This window comes from Salminus brasiliensis, chromosome 4 (assembly GCF_030463535.1).
Source record: "Salminus brasiliensis chromosome 4, fSalBra1.hap2, whole genome shotgun sequence".
NCBI lineage: Eukaryota > Metazoa > Chordata > Actinopteri > Characiformes > Bryconidae > Salminus > Salminus brasiliensis.
Window position 1 is genome coordinate 46,055,585 of NC_132881.1, and position 27,152 is coordinate 46,082,736.

Here is a 27,152-nt window from a genome sequence, read left to right on the forward strand (position 1 = left end):
TGATGATAATGGTCAAAAGCTGGTCAGTACCTAGAGTCTTTCGAGCTTCAAGTACAGCTTGGCTCAACCCGCCATCCTTTAGGATCCACGAAAGACGAGCGTCCAGACTTTTTACTGTCCTGCACCGAAGTGGTGGAACGAACTTCCCCTGGGTGTCCTAACAGCAGAGTCCAACGCTCGCTGTCTTCAAACCCAGACCTTCAGAGAGGACTGTGTAGTGTAGCGAAGTGTAGTGTCAAGTGTTATGGTCTTCATACTCACTTCTGTATTTAGTAATATGTAGGTTTAAGAGGTAGTCTGGTAATCCTAGTCTGTACAAACTAACTAAGGATATTTTCTGAGTGAACAACGAAGCACTTTTGTAAGTCGCTATGGAGAAGACCGTCAGCTAAATGCCTTAAATGTAAATGTAAACTATGTAAATAATAACGGTCCTAAAATAGAGCCTTGTGGAATTGACTTTTGTATAGTTTATAGTTTGTATATTTTGAAGATACAGCTTTTCCCTTTTGTGAATACGTAGTTATTTCTTTAGCAGCTCATTTAACTTGTGTTATATCTGTAACAGTTGTTAGTGATTTTATCTAGTGAAAGTAATGTATTCTATTGCCAGAAAGGGAAATATATTACTTTCACTAGATTAAAATCTCTTAAAACAGGTAAAACTGTTAAATAATGTTTTAAAAAGTTAATTAATTGTATAATATGCTGACACCAATTATAAATTAGGGCAAAATCGATAAATTAACCAGATTTAAACTCATTTCACTTGCCAAGATATTACTTCCTACAGTAAATGCCTCCCATTTTACTGTGTCCACATACTATTCTTTTGCTAGGCAGATTTATTTATATTTGCCCTTTTCTCTGGCTAGACTGTGGCCACTGTGCCTCCCAGGATCTGTCCCTCCTTTGGATGTGTGACAGTGTTGGAATGCTCCGCCAGCTCAGACTCTCTGTTTAGGACCCAGTGGCATCGGATTTTTGGGTTGTTTTGATGTCCTTGTTCAAACGTTCCAAGTAGGCTTTTTTCAGTCGCTACTTTAGTTAGCAGTTCTGGTCAGGCCACTGTGTGTTAATATTAGTGTGTTAGTTGATTAATTAGCCTCACAGTGAGTTGGCAGAAGACTGGGTTCAGCTCTATGAAGATTTTATAGATGCTTCTGAATATAGTGTACCTATAGCAAATAGAAATACCAGCCTAATTTTGCTCGGTGAGCATTTGTAAATGGGCAAGGCACACCAATTGGGATATCAGTTGGGATGCCTGTTGTATAAAGAGCTCTTTCTGTGCTTTCTCTAGCACATCAAATGAAGCTCCCCCAAATCAAATGAGGCGCTGATTTTCAGTCCTATTTCATGGTGATGAAGTGAATTATAATGACAATATTGCTGCAGCAGGTCCAGCTGCTGCAAAACTTGTTCTTATGGGGCACAGCAGTACCGGATCATCTGTGCACAGTAAACATTAAACTCTTGTGTTTGTTTAAGTGCTGAATTTAGTCCATGAGTTGCAGGTCGTTGCAAGAACACTGCACAGTCAGCATTGAACTTAAACTGGACTCAGCAGTATCTCATTCCTCACCCCTGAGTCAAATACTCTGGTCTTTAGTCACACATATTATTCTGATATATGGGCTTGGTGACGTTACGTACTGCCCCCTCTGTTTACTGTATTACAACTAGATTTAACTGTTTTAGCCCCAGATTGCATTTCTCTCATTAGGCTGGAACTCAGATTAGATGTGTTTGGAGTGAAGTTAGGAATCTCTGCAGAACTGATTGCACGGCTGAATTAAGTCACACTTTTAGAAGTTGGCTGGAAAACTTGATTGATTTGATTTAGTTTGCAAGCCTCCTGTGTTTTCTCAGGTTGTTCAGCTCTTTTAAGGAGCACATTGATTTGTCCATGGTCTAACACTGATTGAATTTATAGAGCAGGGGTGCAGTCTGAGCAATGTCTGGAGCAACCTGAAGAGTTTACTCAAGGTGTTACAGTTACCCCTGTTATTTTAAACACAACTTGTAGTTGCTTTTAGATTGTAGATAATATGGATGGAGGATGACGTGTGTGTGTGTGTGTGTGTGTGTGTGTGTGTATTTCTTTTTTTGCTTCAAATAGGTAACAAATATATTCCTGCATACACTGTATGGGCAAAAGTATTGGGACACATCTTTTAATCATTGAATTCAAGTCTTTTATTCATTCCCATTGCCACTAGCCAAGCACCTAGCCATGCGGTCTGCATTTCCACAGATTAGTGAAAGAGTAGGTCGTTCTAAAGCTGCAGAAGGGGTCACTAACTTCATATGCCTATCCGATAAGCCTATGTGTTAAGAATGGGATGGTAGGAAAGCTTCTGTGGGTGTACTGAGTAGGTGACCAAATACTTTTGTCTATATAGTGTATATATTCAAATAGTATTCTTTTGATTTAATTAAGGTTTAAATGGATACATTGACTAGCTTCTGGGCTCGTTTGGGAGAAGGGTTAATAATCACTGAGTTGCTTTTATACAGAAGAATACCATTCAAATCCATTGATCTCTTTTCATTGTACACAAACAAACACTCAGGTGGAGAAGAACAGCACTTTCTGGAGTCATGGAATTTTACCATTCAAGAACACCAGCAAACAAGGAGCCGTTCTCATAGCACAGTCTTTAGCTAGGCATGCAATAAGTTGAAGTGATTAGTCATATGACAAAAAGAACCAATGGCACAGCCCCACATGCGCCACCAGGAGCAGATACCTTCCACTCCTGCAGTGGACCACACCAGAGTCTGCTTAAAGTGAACCCCAGGCCTCTGGTTCCAGGAGGGCTTGTTGCTCTGGACCTCTGAGGACTCACTGAGTAAGTGGGCATGGGTCTGGGAAAAACGCTCAGTGTGAAAATGCCCCTTGCGTTTTGATGAGCAGTCACTGTTAACATCTGTTCAACACATGTTCAGCCAAACTTGAATAATGTAATGATTATTATTGATTTTAAAGAAATTTTAAGTTTCAGTGACAGATTAATAAACACACTGGACATTCAGTGGTTTACTGAAAGAGGTCCTGCATGGCACATTATGTTGGTTTTATTGATAAAAAAATCAAATAAAATGAAAACTTCAATAATAGACCAAACCCGTAATTAACATTTATTAAATGTAGAACAAAAATTGCAGCTAAACTGGGCTGCACTGGGCTGAAGGTCATTTGGTTTACATCACAGAGGATGTAGTTGGAGTGCTGTCAGCGGTCAGCATTGTGATAGTTATTTTAGGTGTACAGGATCGAGATGTACAGGATCACATAGGTAGTCATCAGTCAGTCTTTAGTGGCAGTGCAGATGTTGAGGATGTAGAAAAATTCTCTAATGATGTCTTGACTCACTTCCTCTAGAAATACCTGGTGAGCATTTTCTCCTGCCTCGCTGTCTCCTTGTGAGCTCAGGTCATTTGTGCTAGTGTGAATGGTGATGTGCTAATGTGGATTGGCAGAGTAGTTCCAGCTCACAGTCTGCAGCTGTGAGGCGAGGGTGATAATGCTTGTTTCCTGGATGACTGACTGCTCTACTACTCTCTTTCTGCAAGCCTGTTGGTGGACTTTGAGGCTGTCCTGGCCATTCTGTGACCAGACTGGGTCTTTCTGCTCAAACCCATTTTATTCAGATTGTTTTTTTCCCCCATCAGGCTGCCTTTCCTTTCTTTCCTTTACCATCATTTTTCCATTTTTACAGCATTTGTAACTCTCACAAACAAATCACCACTATCCAGTTGTGTTGCCTTTTACTTTTTGACATGAATTAAAAAAGCCAACTGTTGTCGAAAAACTGAAGAATGAAATTATTAATTATCTCAGTTATCAAGTTCAAGGATCACTTGTTAGGTTACCTAATCACCAGCAAGTCAGATGTTTTTGAAACTGAAATAAATTCAAATCTAGCCTAAATATCTAATATTCTTCACTGTGGGATAGTTGTTAGAATATTATAAGATTTAGTTAATTTTGTGTTAATTTAGTTTGGCACATCATTTCACTTGTTTTGAGAATTAATGCTGGAAAAAGGCGATCAAACAATAATTAAATCTGGTGAAATTGTCTTATTCCACTGGCAAATATTTTTATTGACACTTAGATTAAATACTTACAACAAGTTACAACAGCAATGTTCCAACAATAATTGTATGATCAGAAACATGAGATATACGTATTAGATTTAAAATAATTTTATTTGCCAAGATTGTCTCTTCTGTCTTCTTATTTGTTTTAGATTCCAAAGTTTCAAAGTACAAATTTTACAAATTTGGTAGCTAAAACTTTAGCCATTTTCATTATTTTTTGATCATTGGTGCCTTTCCTGATTCATCTAATCCATATTAATGCTGTTCTGCTCTTTACACGCAATCAACTTAATCATGATGTTCTGATCTCTCTCTCTCTCTATCTCTCTCTCTCTCTCTCTATGTGTCTCTCAGATCATCTGGGGGCTCGTCTGGAAGACTACATGTCTAGATTTCCGAAGGTGCGTATAGTTCGCACTAAGAAGCGTGAGGGACTGATCCGCACGCGCCTGCTTGGAGCCTCCGTGGCTAAAGGGGAAGTTCTCACATTCCTGGACTCCCACTGCGAGACCAACATCAACTGGCTGCCACCTCTCCTCGGTTTGTTCACACAAAGAACCACTTATAGTGAAAAAAAAATCACTAATGGATAATCACTAAAGGATAGAGAAAGACTGAGAGAGGTGAAGGAGGTACTCATTCTTTTGTGTGTGTATCTCTCTCTCTCTCTCTTTTTTTTTGGTTTCCTATCACAGTGGAAAAACAGCCTCTACTGGAAAACACACACTTTTCCTCTCCCCTTTGCTTATCTCGCTCCTCTGAATCTCCCAATTTCACAAATCAAATGTGTTTCGTGTTCAAAGCCCAACACTCCTGCTGTTGGTTGATAAAAAAAAAAGAATCAGCATTTTCCACATTGCTTTTACTCTCTCTATCTCTCTCTCTCGCTCTCTCTCTCTGTCTCTCATGCTTTCTGTCTTTTTCTCGCTTTCTGTTCCCTCCCTCCCCTCTTACTCAAAACCCTTATGCATATCTGTTCTATGGGAAACACTAAGTAGCATTTTACACCCCGCTGGGGCCGTCATGTAGTCCAAATGTGTCCAGCTTCCATCTCCGCTATAATACCTGCTATAAAAAACCTACACCACTTCCACCATCCTCCAAGCTATCCACATATATCATTCCCTTTTACTGTTCGCATGTGCAGGTGTTAACGCAGTACCACTTACTGCATGCTTTACAGTGTGATTTACCACTGCAGTTACCATCGTAAAGGAAACGTAGCTATCTTCCAAAACACCTGTTCTGAATAATGCAGTACACCTAGAAAACGCTCCCATTATAATTAGCAAAGTTGTCAATGCGCCGTGATTGGCCTGTGTTGTTTTTGACTGACGTCCTGTTGTTGTTCACCGTGATTGGCCCATGCAAGCTTAAAAACAGCAAACCAAAAATAATAATAAACTGCTGATGTTGGGTTTATTCATTTCTCCCATGTTGATGTTTCTTAACAGTCCAGTATAACAATTTAAACTGGGTTAAACTCAAACATTCCCATTGACACCTGGCATCACCTATTTGTCTTTCCCCCTTTACTCACCATAAATATGTAGGCATTCCCCCTTTGGCTACCTTTGCCTATGTGTTGACTTATAGCATATACAGTGTTGCAGCTGCCTGGCCTTAATGTTAAAGGCTGTAAGAGCAAGTAACCACTCTCTGCTGCTGAGTGTGGATTCATATTGACTGAATGCTATAGTGGCTACTCTGTAGGTCTTCAAACCCGGACTTTGTAATTCTTGGTAGGTACATTATCTTCTTTTAAGAACAGAATCCAGGACTGGAAACTGGATTAATGTAATATTCAATGTATGTTTTTGTACATCTGTCATACACTCACTCAGTGTTTAATATTAAGGCAGTTCTGGCCTGAAGTGGGAATGACATTGATGTTGGTCTCCATGTTACAGTCAGTGGAGCATCAGCATGATTCTGAGGCTGCTGCTTTATGGTACAGCTGCTACATAAAACCCACCAAATTAAAAATGCAGTAAAAAAAAAACTGTGATGATGAGGTATTTATCTCAGAGATATCTCAGAGCTCTTTTTGAGGGATGATAGAACGGAACAGTCTTCTCAGAAGTGATCATGTTTACCCGTATTAAGTTTAGTACTAATGTTGTACTCTGATGTTACTTGAATACGTGCATTTAATTAGCATGTAGCTTTTATGAGTGTCTCTTGCTGCATTTACACAAAAAAAATACATAAAAATGAATTTAATTCAGATGTTTTTTCCATGCAACATATAAACTTGAGAATTGCACAAAGAAGAAAACCGCCAACCATTAACATGTGAGAACAGTGAGAATTTGTTATAAAGATGTGAAATGTGCACTGTAGCAATATCATCCTAAACTTTTACTGTGGATTTACACTGAAAAAAGTGAAATAGCAGTTCACAGAAAAATGAAAATAGCAGTAGCATAAATACAATACAGGTGTTTTAGGACTATATCTCAGCATTGCCTAAACCTGCTGTTCTGTCAGGATACAGTTAGTTCATCATTATCTAGATTCCCATTTCACCTACTGAGATGTCAAGATCACTCTAAAGCCAGTAATTGTTTTTGTGTTTTTTTATGTATTGCTACCAATGTGATTCCAACATCACCCCTATGCATTACTGTTACTCTTTTTATCATGTACTCAAGTTAGTGTTAGCATTGGGGGTATTTATCTCAGAGATATCTCAGAGCTCTTTTTGAGGGATGATGGAACGGAACAGTCTTCTCAGAAGTGATCATGTTTACTAGTATTAAGTTTAGCACTGATGTTGTGATCATTACTTGCGTACATGCATTTAATTAACATGTAGCTTTTATGAGTGCTTCTTGCTGCATTTACCCAAAAGTTAAAAAACATAAAAATGTTTAGAATTGAATTCAGATTGGGTTTTTTTTTCCATGCAATATATAAACCTAAGAATTACATGAAGAAGAAAACCGCCAACCATTAACATGTGAGAATTTGTGCACTGTAGCTATAACATCCTAAACTTTTACTGTGGATTTACACTGAAAAAAGTGATAAAGCAGGAAACAGAAAAATGAAAATAGCAGTCAGGATACAGTTAGTTCATCATTATCTAGACTCCCATTCCACCTACTGAGATGTCAAGATCGGTCTAAAGCCAGTAATTGTTTTAGTGTTTTTGTGTTTTTAAATTTTTAATGCATTGCTTCCAATGTGATTCCAACATCACCCCTATGCATTACTGTTACTCTTTTTATCATGTACTCAAGTTAGTGTTAGCATTGGGGGTCTATTTGTTTAAATTCCCATCTTGTCTAGTGTCGATTGGCATGGTTACATTTACAGCTTATTTACATTTACATTCATGGCATTTATCCGATGCTCTTATCCAGAACAACTAACATTGGAACCGTGCTCTACGGGTAGGAGAATGTAGAGTCTTGCCCAAGGAATCTCTATTGATGTAGAGTGGTGTGTTTGCCCAGCCTGGAAAATGAAACCCATAGTCTGCCACATGGAAGGTGGTGGGGTTATCCACTACACTACATCAAGCACAGTAATGCATGATTTTATATGTAAATTTTATATGTTTATATGTATCAGCTCAAAGGAAAGATTTAGCTCATTTCTCATTAGGTGGACTGAGATTTTTCAGCGTTCTGGCAAACACTTGACTATGACAGAAGGCCTTTTCGGGTGTGGCTTAATTTGGTCAGTTTAGTCTGGTGCTCTTCACCCTGATGAGACGCGGCTGTTGAGTGAGTCAGTTTCCCTGCGTGTGTTTTTAATTAGAAATGTTCTCTGTCCTGTCCTCTTGTTGATACTGCTACTGAGCAAACATCCTGGGTATTCAGATTGAGGCTGCTTAAGAGCCACATCTGAAACGGGGGAAGAACAAAGCAGAGGATTTTGCCCGAGTAAGCAGGAGCGTTTTTGGAGAGCCAGAGCAAAAACAAAGACAGTCGAAAATCGATAGATATGTTTGTGAGTACTGGCAAGAGCCGGCAGCCTGTTTGTGTGCTCAGAGCTATTCAGGAAAAGCATCTTCTCTGCCTATCACACTGCGCATGTGTACACACACACACACACACACACATGCGGTGGAGAAGCCTCTTTCCAAACAGGATGTCTGTTGATATAATGTTGAGGGAATTGATATTTTCATGATCTTGCATCACGCTATAAGATGTTCTTCCATCATCACATGATATTGATGCAATCCAAACAATCACTGTTGCTCAAGCATTGCTCAAACACTTCAGCCAGCTCACTTACAAAGGCAAGGTTCTACAAAGGGTACACTTTGAGCGATGCTGTAGGAGAACCATTTTTGGATTTGTAAATAATAATTCTTTGTGTGAAAGTGCTGTGAGGATAAAGAACCTGAAGAAGGTTGGTAGGTGGTTGGTAGGTGATATCTTGGTTCCAGGTTTCTCCTGGACGCCCCCCAGTCCAGCCAGCACAGCGTGGAGGATGTGTTCAACTCCATCATCATCAGCAGCAGCAGCTCACCTGATTTACCATCATTAAGCCCTGATTTACCACCAAACCAGGTGTTGATCTGAGGAGAACTCTAAATAATACTAGACTCCATGAGGAGAACTTTGGAGATGTTCTAATGATGAACACAGTGATGGAGAACCACCACCACCACTTTCTGTAGGAGTGTTAATATTAGTGTTTATTCTAATATCAGTGATTTACTGAGCAGATAAGCAGCTTTCCACTCTAATTTTCACAGGGGGCTACAACTTCTGCTCAGTACTGCACATCTCTTTTATAAATAGTATATATATTAGTATTATATTATATATTATATTACTATATATTATATATAGAACTGCAACCCTTATTTAAATCAAGCGTCAATAGTTTAGTTTAGGCATCGAACTGGTAACGTAAGCACTCTTATCAGTCTAAATAAAATCTCTGTTTAGTTTTACTCACTGAAATAATGTGGCAGATGAACGCTGTCTAGGGCCGTTTTCTAACAAACAAGAAGTTTGTCTGCAGCGGCTGAGGATCATGCCTATTAAAGACGCCTATAGGACGCCAGATGGCACTCTGCTACAGTAAACCCTACATTAATAAGAGTGTAGTAAAGGAGATCAAGGCCTGATCTGTCCCTGTGGTGAGTGAGTGTAAATTACTGCTGTCTCCCAACCTGCAGTCTTCCAGGTTGGGGTTTAGAGACACTAGACATGCTTGAATTTATTCACATGTTCCCTCTCTTACTCTCTCTCTCGCTCTCTCCATGCTCTGGTAGAGCAGTAGTGTTGAGGGAGTGTTGTGGGTGACAGATTTGGGCCAGCTTTAGCGTTGGCTGAGTGTGGCGGGGGCTGTGGCTGGAGGCCGCCAGTCGCTCTCTCCGTGCCTCCGTAGACCAAACCCACTTTGAAGCTGTGTAATTGTTTCTAATCGCTGGGCGGCCGTGGAGGCTTCAATTTCACAGGGCCTCCACGCTCTGGCGAGTGCAGTGAAAGAGGCCAAGCGAGCAGGGGACGGACACAGACTCTCGAGACACCCGGCAGCCACCCCTTCCTCTTCACACTAAAGGAAAAGGATATAGATGATAGATGTGGTGGCCTTGACTAACATTGTCTCACTTCCTTTCCTCTCTCTCTCTCTCTCTCTCTGTCTGTCTCTTTCTTTACCTCACTCTCCCGCTTGATAGACCAGATAGCCCAGAACCCCAGGACCATCGTGTGTCCCATGATTGACGTCATCGATCATAATCACTTTGGATACGAGGCTCAGGCCGGGGATGCTATGCGAGGGGCCTTTGACTGGGAGATGTACTACAAACGCATTCCTATCCCACCTGAGCTCCAGGGGTCTGACCCCAGCAACCCATACGAGTGAGTACCCTTGCAGGGCTGTGTTCTACTTTTTGTGGTGCTGTTCCTGCAGAAAGTCTGTTCGTAATATTAAATGTAATGGACATTTTAAAGCCTTTTTATGTATGTACTAGTTAATTTCCCATAACCGAATCAGTATAATAAATAAAGCTAATATGTAATATAAATTTTACATAGTTCTAAACTGCAAGGGAAAATCTGAATTTAAGTTAGGGTCTAAAGATTATAGAATCTTGGGACTAAAAGATCGCTGGTTCGATCACCAGGATAATAGGCAACAACTGCCGATGGCAACCCACCACTTAGGGTGTTTGTGTGCTCACTGACCCAATTCACTAGTGTGTGTGTGTGTGTGTGTGTGTGTGTGTGTGTGAGTGTTGTCTTCCACAGATAGGTTAAATGTGAAGGCTGAATTCTCTTGTCCTGCTGTACAATGGCTATAAAGTGTGTTTCTTTATAGTCGTAAAAACCTAAAAGACACAAGCAGTACGCTCCTATATTAATCAATGTACCCTTTCACACCATCACCACAGCAAAAACATGGGGCAGTCTAGTGGCTTCCAGACAGAACCCGTACAAAATGTAGCATTTGCAGTATTACACAGCCACATCAGAATATTAGGTATGAACCCAGCCCATTCTATCAGCTCCACTGAACATATAGGAGCACTGTGTAGTTCTATACTTCCAGACTGTCGTCCATCCAGCATAGAGCAGGTAGTATTTGGGTGGTGGGTCATTCTCAGCACTGCAGTGACATTCTGCAAGGCTATTCTTCAGTAATAGAAATGAGCCCTAGCCTTTTCTTAAAGGGGTTAAACTCCTCAGCATCACTGCTGAACTAAGAATAGGCCACCAGCCAGGAATATCCAGCATCTTGAGAGCACTGATGAAGGACTAGAGGATGACCAACACAAACTGAGCAGCAACAGAAACAGAGCTTCTCTCACTGACTTTACCTTTATCTGCAAGGTGGAGCAAGTAGGTAGGGTTGTCTCTTAGAGGGGGCAGTGAGTGGATAGACACAGTGTTTAAACACTCCAGCAGCACTGCTGCATCTGATCCACTTGCACCAGCACAACACACTCACCACCACCATGTCAGTCAGTATCACTGCATTGCTGAAAATGACTGACCCACCATCCAAATACTACCTGCTCTGTGGTGGTCAGTCCTGTGGGGTCCCGAGCATTGAAGAATGGTGTAAAAGAAGGCTAATATACAGAGAAACAGATGGATACAGCCTATTAGAACTACACAGTGCTCCTATATGGTCAGAGGAGCTGAATGATATTATGCTTCAAACCTACAGTTTTGCAACATTTACTTACAGTTTTGTCAATTAATTTAATGTTCAATTAAACTTTTTGGAAGGAAAATTAATAGTTAGTAGTGGGAATAATCGACTAATGTACAAAATAATCAATAGACAAATTGATTGAAAAATCGTCAGTTCATGGCAGCCCTAAACCAGACTGTCTGACCGGTGTTTTTTTTACGCTGACTGTGAGAGATCTCCCAGAGTACAGGCCACACAGTCAGAGCTCTTTTTAGCGAGAGCTGGTGTGAGGCAGGTGCCATCCTAATGTAGCTCAGCTTTCAGCACAGCTCCCCCAGATGCTGTCAGACATTTCAAAGCAGCACATTTCTGACAAACACATGGAACAAATCCCTCCAGCGCCGTTCTCCTTTCATTTGATGATGCATCTCAAAGGAGCAAATGGCTTCCATGTCCAATTATGTCAGGTGTCACATTTGTTGAATTCAGTGACATTTTTTTTCTTTTTCTTTGTTGCCGCCAACTATGCATTAACTTTCCTCCCAGACCGAGCTCCATCAGGTCGGGCTTTTGATCTGCGTCGGGGAAGGGCTGCTGTTTCAGATTGAGAACGGGCTCATTAAAAACACACTGAGCACCGCAAATGGAAGACGCACGAAATGTCAGAGAGGTGTGTGACCTCTAGTTAAGAGAGTCTGCCGAGCACTGATAGAATTCACAGCAGGATGTGAGGAGTCTCTGCCGGCATTGCATGTCGTTTCATCTCGCTGTGACATGGCTAGCCTTCATTCAAATGGCCAGAGGCTGGCGGAGACTGAAAGAACAGGTGTGTGTGTGTATGCGCACTTCTGTATGTGCATATGTGTGTACTGATATTTATTTATTTATTAATTTTAATGAATAGATGAGATTCTGTTTCCTCTGATATTTTATGGCTTGTATGGTCATGTCCAGTGTACTCAGGTGCTTTACTGCATCACTAAGGTTTTCAGCCATGCTTCTTGCCTTCAGTCCTCTGATTTAAAGGTTATCTTACACTATCAGTCAAAATAAACAGCTCAGATTTACATACAGTTGTACACAGATGAGTCACAACATTAACACCACCTCCTTGTTTCTACGCTCACTGTCCATTCTATCACTCTGTAGTTCTATATTTACAGGCTGTATCCATCTGTTTCTCTGCAGACTCATCAGCCTCCTTTCACCCTCTTTGTTCTTCAATGCTCAGGACCCCACAGGACGGACCACCACAGAGCAGGTCTTATTTGTGTGGTGGGTCATTCTCAGCACTGCAGTGACACTGGCTGACATGGTGGTGGCGAAAGTGTTAGTAGTGTGTGTGGTGCTGTTCGTGGTACGAGTGGATCAGACATAGCAGTGCTGCTGGAGTGTTTAAACACTGTGTCTGTCTGTCCACTCCTACCTAGTTGGTCCACCTTGTAGCTGTAAAGTCAGAACACACTTGCTACACAGTTTTTGTTGGTCAGCAGGATGCTGCTGGCTGGATATTTCTGGTTGGTGGACTATCCTCAGTCCAGCAGTGACGCTGAGGCGTTTAAGCACTCCAGCAGCACTGCTGCGTCTGATCCACTCGTACTAGCAGTGCAACACACACTGCTAACAACTAGCTAACTCGCAACTCATGTCAGTGCTGAGAATGACCCAACACTCAGATAATACCTGCTCTGTGATTGTCAGTCCTGTGGGGTCCTATAGGTTGGAGAACAGGGCGAAAGGAGGCTAACGAAGTATGGAAAGAAACAGATGGATACAGTGTGGAATTAAAGCACTGATAGAATGGACAGTGAGTGTAACAACATTGGGGTTGTTTTAATGTTATTATCGCAACTAGTGCTGGGCGATATGGCCTCAAATCGATTGTCTCAGTTGTCTCAGCGTTTCAGTCCCCATGTTGCTTCCATTGTGAAGACTGGACAGGGTGGAATCACATGACAGAGTAGCATGTTTTTAAGGGGGCAGTATATGAACACACACAGTGGGACTAACGAAAAAAAAAAAAAAGTCGACAAGGGTAAGATTACGTCAATTAGTGGTTATGATTTTCAGGTTTCCGCCAAATGATTAAAACTAACTTGAACTAACTCTCTTTTAATACATATAACCCCCCCCAAAAAAAACCCAGTGCTTTACCTGTGCTAGATAACAACTAGAGAACATCAGATCTTATGTTAGTGAGGATGCAGTAACAAATACATCACAGTGTGGAATATCAACAGTGAGAAATATTAGATTCACTGTTGGGGAAAGGTCCCTGGCTTGCATCGCGTCCACACGCATTTTTGTGTATCCTGACCTATTCGCTTGTGTATTACACACAGCCACAGAGAGAAACCTGTAGGCTTCGTTAGGAGAACTCCTGAGAGCTGAGCTGTGGTCCACACATCAGATTGGTCATCAGTGTTCACTCCACTCCTCAGCTCAGCCGGGTGCCTCGAGTGTAACATAGTAGATGAGCACTCAGTCCTTCTGCACTGTAGTGTGTGTGTGTGTGTGTGTGTATGTTTTTGTTTGTATGGCTTTAAGAGCTAGGTTTGTTTGTCCATATGTGTGCATATGAGAACCTGGTGCTGGGTGTGTGTGTGTGTGTGTACACTCTCAGTCCCCTATCACAGCATAGCACGTTTTACGTCTGACCAGCCACACCAGGCATTAAGCTGAGGATTAATTTTCGAGGTGGCGGTGAGGTCTGGAGGAAATCATCTTGTGAGTGACTGTGTGTGTGTGTGTGTGTGTGTGTGTGTATGTGTATTTCACTATTGGTGTGTGTGTGTGTGTCTGTGTTCATTTTGAACAGATGCTTCTGTGGAATTCACTCACACAGACACACACATACTTCCTCCAAACAGACCGCAGTTCCTGTGGTGTTTGCAGCAGTTAGGTGCCACTGGGCCCTGTCTTGCCCCAGGATGCCTGCAGGTGTGTGGGAGAGCTGGTGTAAAGTAGGGGAGTGTTGGTGCAGAGCTACCCTGCTAGATTTTGTGGGCTGGCATTATTGTATCTGCAGAAACGAGAAAGGTGGGATTATTAAAAGTATTAAGAGAAGACCGGTCAGTTTGTAACAACACCCTAGTAATAACACATATTGACCAAATGTTTGTGGACACCCCTTCTGATGAATGCATTCAGCTAGTTTAAGTTGCACCCGTTGTTGACTCAGATGTGCAAATGCACACACACAGCTTGGCCTTGTGCCTGTAGAGACATATTGCTAGTAGAATATGACTCTCTGAACAGATAACCATGAACTTATTGACACTATGAAAGCAGGATATGCTCATTTTAAAAATATTAATAGACATCAAATATATTAATGTAGCTTTGAATTTGTAAAATAGCATCGTTCCCTAATATTGCCATAAAATTTATACATTTATTTATAATTTATAATTTTTATAATATTTATCATTTTAATTTATTGATATTTTTGTTTATTTATTTAGCTAGTCACTTACTGTATTTATTATTCAGATTTTTAAATAAATACATGTAAATAATACATAATTAAAGACATTTATAAAATGGATAAAGCATCTTTATCTTTTAATATCTAAAACATCACTTGGAAATTATGGAAGCTAATGAATATGTAAATAAACAAAAACACATTTGAAGCATTAGATGAACAGATTTACATAATAATATTGCATAATATTAAAAAACAATAAAAACAAAGTTACCTTATATCACCCCCCAAAAAATTTAGCAATTAGCACGTTATAGTTGCAGCACAGCACACTTTGTACAAACAGCTCGACTTAAGTTGTATTACATTATTGACACCTTAATATATACTATGATATGTTAAGTATAACACACTTCATATATATATATATATATATATATATATATATATATATATATGGGTGTGTGTGTGTGTGTGTGTGTGTGTAGATATCTGCACAGACTGTCTCTCTGGAAATAAGGTAAAATAACCATATTTTATCTTATCTATAAATAAATGCTATCAGAAATGAAGTGATCCATTATCCAGCTATGGGGAGAATTTTACTTGATAAGATTACATGAAATTAGTAATAAATTTATGTATATTTATATATCGAAACTGGCTGAGAGAGGTTTGTGTGGGTGTGATAACATATCTCACAGAGAGGGAAATATTAGACTTATCGCCAAGATTCAAGATATTTGCACAAGGTGAGACGTGAGTCTCTTGGCAGGGTTTCCACTCTAAGCCCTCGGGGACCCCGCCAGAGGCAGGCTACCTGTAGAAGAGATAAAATACTCCTCCCTTCCCTTTCCCTGTTCATCCGTCCAGCCTGTCTCCAGCCAGACCATCCCCACCTGCCGAGACAGCGCGGCGCTCAGAGATTCGAATGAGGACAGGGAAATTCTGTGGAACACACTCCTCTATCTCCATCTGTCACTTTTGGCTCAGAGACATCCAAAACCTTATTAAGTCCTGCCCAATTAGCTAAATTACTGAGAAAAGTAGTGTTAAAACTTTTCAAATTGGTACTGGAAACACAGCGGCTTTGAAGCTCAGTATGAAAGTGCTAATTAAGACATGGACTGTATGCTCACAACTCGCATGCTGATGAAAGACCACTGAGACTGGGTCTGCTTTAATTATTATAAGCTTTTACACACAATGTGATATTCAGCTTAATCAATCAAACACACATACACACACACACACACACACACTCTGTCTCTCTTTTTCACACTCGCACTTCCACCTTTACCGGTGGCGAGGTTTCTGTGATTCCTTGAGCTTTAGCCCTTTTAGAAACTGGGGGGAAGAAAAGATGAAAGATCGAAGGTAAAGGATAAGATCAATACAAAAGGCTGCTATTTCGTATAGCCACAGTAATGCGCCCTGAATGGCTGGAGATGACCCTCATTACGGACTATTGGAGAAAGAGTGGGGAATGAGTAAGAGTCTCACTGCAGGATGGAAGCCTGCTGTGACTGAGACAGAGAGCGAAATGGAGACAGAGAGAGAGAGAGAGAGAGAGAGAGAGAGAGAGAGAGAGAGAGAGAGAGAGACCTTTACAGTCTCTACATTTCGTTTTACACCAGCCTACTTGTGAGAACATGGCATATTCCAGCAATTATCACATACACAGGTTCTCTGAGTGGTCCAGCGGGACTGAGGCGCTGTCACTATGATCCAAGGATCGCTGGTTCGAATCCCAGACATATGGTGTAGCACCCTTTCCTTTACCTTCGATTTTCTCCACAGTTTATAAAAGGTCTAAAACTCAGTCATATCATAGAATCATAGAAACCTCACCACTGAGGTATGAGTGTGTGTGTGAGAGAGAAAGAGAGACAATGTGTGTGTGTTTGATTAATTAATCTGAATATCATATTGTATGTAAAAGCTTATAATAATTAAAGCAGACCCAGCCTCAGTGGTCTTTCATCAGCAGCCGGAGCCAGAGAGAGCACAACTGGCCTTGCTCTCTCAGGGGTAAGTTGATGGCACTTCCTCCCTGCATCACTCCTAGAGTGATGTTGGTCAGCACAGGACTCTAGGCTCTGCTAGCTTTCCTCTGAACATACAGGCTGCCTTGCGATGCTGCATTAGCAGCAGTTTAAATGTGTCTCCACCCTCCTAGTGTTGGAGGTGTTGCTAGTAATTGGAATTGGGTAGAAAACGGGGTAGAACTAGAAATAAACAATTTAAAAGTTATCACACACACAAAGGTATACACAATGCCTTCCATAATCTTTGAGACAAAGGGATATTTCAGGTAGCCATAAAGTTGCCCTGTTCTGTATCTGATGTCAGAAATGTTATACTGAGGTTATGTGACGGGGTGGTTAAATGAACAGAAGCACAGCCACCTAAACAGAACATTTCGCTAGCATTTTAGAGATTAGCGAGGGGAAGACATCATAGGAGTGTATTTTGTGCATGGGGCTTAGACCAGTATGGCAGTAGTGTGCTTACAGTTAACTTATGGCTATTTCCACAGATTACAGGAGTGTTCCCCGTGCTTAGGCAGTGTTTTAGGGACAGGCTGTTTGTTGGAGAATCAGATAGATTAGATAAACTAGTTGAAGAAGTCTGACAGTCGCATCACGTTCAAAGCTGAGTTAATGTTCCAGTCTCATAGAGGGGACCATACTGTGTACCCTAATGATTTTTGACCAGTTGTTTTTTGGAAACTATCTGTGCTTTGGTAGGAGCTAGACTTGTCCAGTTATTTATTTATATAATCAGTGTCACATCAGTTGTAAATGCATTTTGGCTGTTTTCCACTTTCAGAATCAGTAGTTCTTTACATTGTGTCAGAATTTCATGACGAATGGACCCATAGAAACATGCCAAGATAACTTGGAATAAAATCATCTTACACTAACTTATATTGAAGGTTCAGAAGTTGTTTTAAATGTAATTTTATTTTCTTTTATTTTATTTTATTTTATTGTGCTGGGAAAACATTTAAACTTTTTAAATGACAAACAGTAATATTAGGGCTAAAGTTTAGGGCATACTCACCAGGAACCAGCCACAGCAAATCTTACTAATGTGGACCGTACTCGCAAAAAGGGTCTATATAAACATAAATAGAAGGAGGAAATCAGGAGGAAGCAAAGTACAAAAAAGCAACAGTTTCTAAGTTCACAAGTCCTCAGTTTATAACTAGGAATAAAGAATCCTGCTGCCTGTTTGATCACCCACTCTCATCCCCTCTCACACTACACTGCTTTTTCTTCATTACTGTATTCTGAGAGAATTTTCATAGTACATATTTCTAAATCAATCAGACTGGGAACACTCTGTCTGTTAGAAAGTGCTATATCTGTCAGTCCAAGGTCACAGTGAGAGCCACTCGTCCTCCCACAGCAGCCCAGCATGTGGTGGTCAGTTACAGTGGCCGGGGCTGTGCTCGCTGAGTCTGTACCGTCAGCATTTCCATCAGTTTTTCATTTTTAATTGTACTCAGTTTGCCAACATACAATGTTACGGTAAGGAAGAGTAGCATTGATTTCCGTGTTGTTCTGTTGTAGATTCTGTTCGGAATGAAATGAGAGGTAGTTCTGTACTCGGTTGATCTCGGTTGAGTCTTTGTCTTTCTGTCTCGCTCCCAGAAGAGATCAGCTCTGAAATAATGTCCCTGACAAGTGCAGAACTGCATCCCCTGTGTGTTCACACAGTCCTTCTTGTGGATTTCAGAAATAACTCAGCTGTCCAGACATATGACTTTTCGTTTGACCATCACTGCCAGAGCAGAGCTGTGTGCATTTATGAAAAAAACATCTACTCTCTATATTGGTCCTAGTCTCAGTAAACTCAGATGTTGCACAGTGTCATCTCAGACTGGTGGAGTCTCGCTGTGGAGAGTGTGGCTGGTTGTGTGTGTCAGGCTTGGTTGTGTGTGTGAGGCACTTGAAGGATTTACACACTTGCAGTAAATCCCCTCTCATCACCGCTCGTAATTGATTTGCTAGAGACAGCTACTGAGGTGCTGTCCATTGTCCTAAAAAAAGGCCCAGGCTTCTTGTTCTTTTTTTTGTTTGCAATGTTAGGAAATACCAACTTCCCTTTGCATTGGATGCCCCCATGTACCTTTAATGATTTTTGTTGACCAGTTGTTTTTAAAAAGCTTTTTGCTATTTGGAGTCCAGTTATTTAATTATATCATCAGTGTCAAAACAAAAACCTTGTAGACCCGCGTTTACTGTTGTCCTCCTTTTTACATAAGGTGAATCTGGCAGTAGTTACTTACATTGTGTCAAGATATAATTATGAATGGATAAAAAAGAAGCAATAAAATCTTCTTACTTCCTTCTCCTGTAAAGCTGCAATTTTTGAAAACATGAATTTGTAGTGATTATTTAAATGAAATTGACAGAATACACTTTTTAAATAAAAGATTAGGGCTGAAGTTTAGGGCACAATAACGGGGTTAAATGTCACATCAACTCACAGGCTTTTGGTCATATTCTCATATTAACATCATCTGCAAATTCTGAAAGTTTCACAGCAATCAAACACACAGTATTCCTCAAAATTCAACATAAACAACACAGAAAGGTCAGGCCACCTTAAAATAATACAGTAACTGATTACAGAGTGTTTATTGAATGAACTCAACTTAGTTTATTCAAAGTCCTTCTTGTTTACATTTACATGTACACAGCCTCAAAAGCAATAGTAAATAAGCTGCAGCTGAAACATGATAAACATGATAAAATACTGAGTAAGATGTTTAGTCTGTGGCTCCGCCTCCTCAATCCGTGTACTGTTTATTCCCATCTGCAGGTTGGAACATCCCCTATCAAATGGGTAAAGCCCAAATGATATTTGCCTATAGAAGACTTTGGTGTTGGTGAGATTTGAACTTCTCCTAAGTCTCTCGACAAGCAGGCAGTTAGACAGTCGCTCCACTCTAAAGCTGTGAAGCCATGTACATTTCTGTGTCTAAGAAAAAAGGAATGGTACATTTACTCAGAACTGTGCTTTTATGTAGTGTAATTTTGCAGCTTTAGACCGGCCCTACAGTCTAACTGCTGCTTAGCAAGTGTGAAAAAATCTCCAGTTCAAATCAAAGCAAGGGCTCAGAGCTCCACTGTTAAAAACCCACCAGTCTGGGACGTTGTGTGATAAGGGAAGTTCTTACCTGTAGATGGGAATAAACAGTAAACAGATCGAGGGGGCGGAGCCACAGACTAAACAGCTTACATAGTATTTAATCAGTTTCAGCTGCGGCTCATTTACTAATGTTGGCTAAATGAGGCCAAACTGACATGGAGAGGTAAAACAGTTGAGTTATCTACAACATTCTGTAATCAGTTACTGTATAAGTTTAAGTTGGTCTTTACATTTTTTTACAATGATGTGGGGTCAGTTTCAACACTGTTACAAACTAAGCTCCCTAATATCTTGCCTTTAACTCTGTGAAATCTCTCATTCCTGGCTTCAACTATCAGAGCTGAATCTGAAATACAGTCCAAAGTTCTCCCCCATCTCTGACAGTGTCCAAGTTGATATTTTTCCCGAAAAAAAATTCTATTTAAATGTTGCAGCAATATTTGACATTATTATAAATATAATATTTAACAAAAAACAAAATATTCCATTATCAAACTATAAAAAAGTTCCTTCTGGATTCCATCATTAGCAACACTTCAGCATTAATATCCAGCCTCGTCCTCAGCAAAGCTCCCCTGCATCCTCCTGAAGCAGAGAGCAGTCAGTCAGCGAGTGAGAAGCGAGAAGCTAAGCTGACGTCTCTTCTGCACGCTCATCCCTCCTGCGTGGGCTCACCGTCGCGCCACAGGACGTGAAGATGTTACTCTCTTTACCTCTCTCTCTCTCTCAGAAGGAAGAAAAAAGGTTCGCAGCAGTCTTCTGCAGTAAGACGGAAAAATGAAGCGTCGTGATCTAACGAAGGGGTAATAAGCTTCGCCTGTTAGCAGGCCTGCATTCAGATTGGCTGCCTTAAAAAAAAAAAAAGAGGAAAGTTGCTGGCAGGGTGAGCAGCTGCTGCATTCTCATGTGTGAAACGTACTCGGCTAAGATGCCTTAATATAGATCTTAGCGCCTGTTACAAGATGAAAGAGATGCTTCTATCTGGATCACAGCTCATTTGTGTGCTGACTGATCCAACGCTTCCCTCCTTTTCTCAGAGCCAAACAAGGAGGGTGGAGAAATAGAGCGCTATATGAGGTGTGGTATTAAAGAGCCCATAACATGGAGGGGCAAGTGTTCTGCCCTTATTTACAAAATAAAAGTATGTGATGAATAAAGTGATTGTGGTTAAAGTTTTAAAACCTGACAACAATAATAGCAGCCTGTTTCAAATGTCAGTATTTTTGTGATGTCACAAAACCCAGAATTTTTACTTACAGTACTTTTGCAGAGGTTTAGGCCCCTAAAATGTGGAGAATTTGAATTAAACAAGCTGCTGATCTGCTCAGTAAATCACTGATATTAGAATAAACACTAATAATATCACTCCTACAGAAAGTGGTGGTGGTGGTTCTCCATCACTGTGTTCATCATTAGAACATCTCCAAAGTTCTCCTCATGGAGTCTAGTATTATTTAGAGTTCTCCTCAGATCAACACCTGGTTTGGTGGTAAATCAGGGCTTAATGATGGTAAATCAGGTGAGCTGCTGCTGCTGCTGCTGATGGAATTGAACACATCCTCCACGCTGTGCTAAGAGTTTATTCCATTAATTTCAAGCATTTCTATTGATTCATTCATCCAGAATTATTTGCACAGTGTACAGAAGCAGCTATAAACAAAAATGGAAATGTTTTTCATTGGACAGCAGTGATAACCACACTCTCTGTGGCTCAATAAACACATTTAATTGTGTTAAACTTTTACGAAATTAATTGACGAATGGAAAGATAGATATATACTATTATACATGTCATAACTGCCGGATCATTATCTTACCTATGCTCCTTATTAAACTAATCAGGACTCTGTCTGGGCCAGCTAAGTGACTTCACACCAAGATCTGAACAGTTTTTACCTGTGTCTACTCTGCACTGTGTGTGTTCGGTTAATTGGGGGGGGGTAAATTTTTTTTGCTATCGTCCTTGAATTTAAGAGAGGTGCTTTTTAATTCAGTTTATTGGTTTGGTTATTGTTTACATGTGTTTAAAGTGACAAGCTAACAGTTTTCCTTCTCTTGAAGAAGCACCATTTCAGTTCCTACTGGAACTACTGGGGTCACAGGGGTTTCAGCCTTCCACCTCCGCTCTATCTCTGTCCTCATATCGCCCCCTTCTGGCCAGGCGTGGAAAGCACCACCCCTCCCAGTTATCCCAGCTGACCTGTGTAATAAAGCGGACGGATGAGAAGATTGCAGCTCAGGCCCATTTCCATAGATTGCAGGCATTACTGGCCGCTTCTTCATTAGAAAGGTCGCACCAGAATGGGGTCACATGGCTCGGCGTGGTCTCTGCCGCTGTGTGCTGATGAGGCAGATGAATAATGAATGTGTGTGTAGATGTGCTTCGGTGGTGGTTCACAGGCTTTGAGGGGTGTGTGTGTGTAAGTGTAAGGCTCAATAGGCAAGGCTTGAACACAGGAATGTGCACACGCATGACGTTTCACTGTGCAGCCGCAAAGGGATTACGGAAAAGGGTGATAAATGACAACAGGGGGGGTGTGAGCTTCACTCATTAGTGTTTGTGTGTGTTTGTGTGTGTGTGTTTTGTAGACTTTATCCCTGCCTTTTTCTTCACCTCTCTCTCTCTCTTTCTCTCTGTCTCTCTCTCCCCCTCTCCCCTTCATTGGCACACACTGACCTTGGCTGTATGGATGTGCATTGCAAATGATTTCCCACTGCAAATCTCCCCCTAATCCCCTCAGCTCCCAGCGACTTTAACCATTTAATACAGAGCGCTACAATAGAACGGAGAAATCATTGATTATTCCAATCTTCCCTGGCCCTCCCCTCTCCCTCCAGAGATTGGACTTTGCCAAATGGAGGTCTTTTGTACTGGGAATGAAAATCTTCCTGCTGAATTTTGCCAGAGACCGGAGTAAATAGTGCATTTATATTTATGGAAATCGCAGGAAGGGATGGGCAAAAATCAGAGGAGGGGAGCAGGAGGGAGAGAAAGAGACAGAGAGGGAGAGAGAGCTGTGTCCTCCTCATTCCACAAAGACATTTAAGCTTCATAAATGTTGTATTTGGGGGGGAACTTAATTGGATTTCAGCAGCTCATCCCTTGAATGTAAATTGTGATTGACATCTGCGTGGCAGGCTGCTTTACCTTGAGAGAGAGAGAGAGAATGGGAAAGAGAAAGTCCGGCTTGTTTTGAGCTGTTGTCAGGGTTGCTGTAAGTATGTGAGGATGGATTGAGGAAGGCTAGGTCTCTCTCTCTCTCTCTGTCTCTCTCTCTCTCTCCATTCATTTTTAGTTCAGTAGCTTCATTGGCCTGATGGTCTCAAGGACGGTGTTTCCACAGCTGGACACACACAGTGGACATAATAACATTTATAAAGATACTCACGACAGAGTGATTATATAGCACTGGAAATAAGAACAATAACAGCAGCAAAGATCTATAGTTTCACTCCAAAAATCTGATTGGCTGAGCCACGTTCGAACCTGTTCTAAAATATACGACAAACACACACCTATGAGCTCCTCACAACATCTGAATCCCATATTAATGCACCACTGTTTTACACAAATATTTAATTTAGAGAAATACGCGGCTAAGAGCTCATAGCTAAGTTAAGCTAATGCTACTCAGCTTCTTAAGCTAAAGGCTAAAAACCAATCTGCAATCTCAGTATCTGTCAGCCTGACACAACAGAGCTGTAACAAACAACACTGCTTCCCAACAACAGTCGAGGACAACCCTTGTCAACTGATCAGATTATTTTATTTATGTATATATTTTTATTTTTGTGATTAATATTTATTTTTTGTACAGGTGTGTATGGCTTACATCCCTCCTAAGCATAGACAGGAATAGACAGTGTAAACAATCACTGCAATCGCTGTCACACCACATGAGTTCAGGGCATTTGTGTTTTATGGGCATTTGTCAAATGGGCTGGAACTAAATCTTTAAGAGCTATTTTGATCAGATCCCACGCCAGAGCCGTAGCTGATTTAGCTTTATTTAGCATTGCAGTAGTCTTCTGCTCGGGGGAAACGATGTCATGAGAGAATAATAGCCATTGTTGCGAGAATCTTGTGTTTGGGTTAAACCAATAATGTATGATAGTCGTTTTAGCTGCTGTTAGGCCAGCATAGATGAATGGTTTTGAGCGAAAGTGAAGGTGAAGGAGCTATCATCACATCGTTAACAGAGACATAGATCTTTGTCAAAAGGAATTCTGTAATCAGGCGTATCAGATGTTGCGGATAAGTTACAGTCCCAGACTCAAACTGACCAGACTCACTGCAGTCTCAAATGTATGGAGAAATGTGCCGGTTTCGTTTCTGATGGTTTCCACCTCAACAAAAAGGCAGTGGAGGACCCGTCTGTCAAATCCGGTTCATGGGTTTGTCGTAGCTTTTCCACAGAGTATCTGTTATCTGTCAATGTTTGCTTGACTGTGACTTTTTGACGGCTTTCTGGCGGTTGCTAAGTTACAGGCAGGCAAGGATGGTTAATACCGTGCCGTAAGTGCCTTTATCGTAAAATATGTGCATGCATTAAACACCTCTCAGCCAATCAAATTGCAAGGTTTCATTTGTGTTTTGAAAAATGTCCAACTTTACAGAGCTCATTTTTATTGGTCCATTCATCCCAATGGGCAAATTCACATTATTAAAACCACCTCCTTATTTCCCATTCTATCAGCTCCACTGACCTTACAGTAGTTCTATACAGTAGTTCTGTAATTCCAGACTGTACCCATCTGTTTCTCTGCAGACTATGTTATTAGTCTCCTTTCCCCCTGTTTTTCAGTGCTCAGGACCCCACAGGACTGATCACCACAGAGCAGGTAGCATTTGGGTGGTGGGTCTTTCTCAGCACTAACATGGTGGTGAAGAGTGTGTAAGTAGTGTGTATTGCACTGCTGTTATGAGTGGGTCAGACACAGCAGTGCTGCTGGAGTGCTTAAACCCCTCATTGCTGGACTGGGAATAGTCCACCAACCAGAAATATCCAGCCAACAGCATCCTGTGTGCAGCGTCCTGTGGCCACTGATGAAAGACTAAAGGATGACCAAAACAAACTGGGCAGTAATAAATACAGAGCTTCTGTCTCTGACTTTACCTTCATCTGCAAGGTGTACCAGGTAGGTAGGAGTGTCTAATAGAGTGGACAGTGAGTTGACAGACCCAGTGTTTAAACACTCCAGCGCAACACACACTGACACACTTGCCACCATCACGTCAGTGTCACTGCAATGCTGAGAATGACACATTACCCAAATACCACAATCTGCTCTGTGGTGGTCAGTCCTGTGGGGTCCTGACCATTGAAGAACAGGCGAAAGGTGGCTAACAAAGTATGTAGAAAAACAGATGGACACAGTTTGGACTTATAGAACTATACAGTGCTCCTGTATGGTCAGTGGAGCTAGAATGGACAATGAATGTAGAAACTGGAAGGTGGTGCATCATCACCTATATTATCCTACACTCATCCAGAGATATTGCTTCACTGTACTGTGAGCAGACATTGTTCCGAACTGCCCATTTTCTCTGTTCCTCTTCATGATTTATTGTTTAATATGCGTTAATACTGAATAAACCATGAACAAAGCATCCCGATTATTTACAGTGCCGTTCTCTCTATTCCTGGATTTTATAGCAATATATGTTTAGATGTGAGTGTATTTTAAAGACAGTTTCTTTGGGGGGGGGGGGGTTGGGGATTTGGGAACTCTTTAATTTCACTGGAGACAGAGTTGTGTGCCCCAGTCAGCAAAGAGTCAAATTGGTGAAAGTAAGCTGGATCATTTATATCAGCCCTGCCAATTTATTGGACCTGCTTGGTTGTGCTGTCCTGATATGCCATTTATATTAATGTGGCACATTCACTCAGCAGAGCTTTTCATTAGCCTTCCTCAGAGTTTGCCTAAATGCCAAGTCTGATCTATGTGTCAACATCTCTCATCCTCTTTTTCCCCCCGCTCTCTCTCTCTCTCTCTCTATCTCTCTCTATCTCTCTCTATCTCTATCTATCTCTCCCTCTCCATCCTGAAATGTTTACTTTAGAAACAGCAACAAAACAAAAGTTATAAAAAAGTAAAACAGTAACAAAAGAAACGATGCCTGTGTTGTTCTGTGGGTGAGTTTTTGGCACATTTATGGCATTTGGCAGGTGCTGTTATCCAGAGCATCTTACAATTTAATGGTGTTACAGGGGTGGGGGTCTGTGGCTCCATGGTACTCACTACGCTATACCAGCCAGTGGTAAATATTTAGAGGATGATGTCAGGAGCAGGAAACAATGGTTCTGCTAGACCATGATACACTGCAGCAAACTCTGTTTGTGTGTCCTGGATCATCAAGAGCACATATAATTGAAAACGAGCTCATCAGGCTTTTGTCTCTACTGTCTCTACTGTCCAGGCAAGAAGGGTTTCTACTAGATTTCTTCTAGGAGGAGCATTGCTGTGAGGAATTCATTGCATTCAGTGACAAGAGCGTTAGTGAGGTCAGGATGTTGGATGATGATCACCACGCCTCCTCATCATCCCCAACTCCCCACCTCATCCCAAATGTATTGGATGGAGCTCCACCATCCATCATTCCAGAGAACACAGTTCTTCCACTCCTCCACAGCTCAATGCTGGGGGGCTTTATACCCCTCTAGCCTATGCCTGGCATTAGGCAGCATGGTGCTGATAGGTTTATGTTTATCTGCTCCAGAGAGTCATATTCTAATTGTAGTGTTTTTTCTACAGGGACTAGACAAGCTGTGTGTGCATTTGCACATCTGTGTCAGCAACTTACAGTAGCTGAATGCATTCATTAGTGGGGAACTGTCTCTCTCTCTTTCTGTTTTGCTGAAGTGTTTTAGTGTAGTTGGGTGTAAGTGTTTGTGATAAGGTGTTAGCGTGTGTTGGTGGTCAGCTCTGTTGTGTTAAGGGGGAGTCACTTTTTTAATTAATAATAATTTTAATTTTTAATATAAAACTTCCAACATTCCAACCATCTCTCAACATTTGGTTTGAGAGGGCCATCTTACCTCACCACTATACAGCAGTACTGCCTCTGTAACTGATTGGAAAAATTTAAGCCAGCAGTAAATATTTAGAGGATGATGTCAGGAGCAGGAAACAATGGTTCTGCTCTGTCTCCTAGACCATGATACACTGCAGCAACTCTGTAATAGCAGCTGCTGTGTGTCCCGTATCACCAAGAGCACATATCATTGAAAACATCAAGAACAAAGATCAAATACAGTGAAAAATAGCAAATAAACATTTTTGTATATGTAAAAAATCTTAGGGCAGATTCACGCTGGTTTTACTTCTGGACCTGTTG

At 41.1% G+C, this 27,152-nt stretch overlaps 1 protein-coding gene across 2 annotated transcripts in view; it reads left to right on the forward strand.

Annotated features, from left to right (window-relative positions):
* The window catches only part of galntl6 (polypeptide N-acetylgalactosaminyltransferase like 6), a 248,123-nt gene that overhangs the window by 184,134 nt on the left and 36,837 nt on the right, over window positions 1-27,152 (forward strand). For both annotated transcript variants that reach the window (XM_072678571.1, XM_072678572.1), the window contains exons 6-7: window positions 4,465-4,650; window positions 9,761-9,944. In XM_072678571.1, the coding sequence (XP_072534672.1) occupies window positions 4,465-4,650; window positions 9,761-9,944 (370 nt within the window). The remainder of the gene's footprint in view (window positions 1-4,464; window positions 4,651-9,760; window positions 9,945-27,152) is intronic.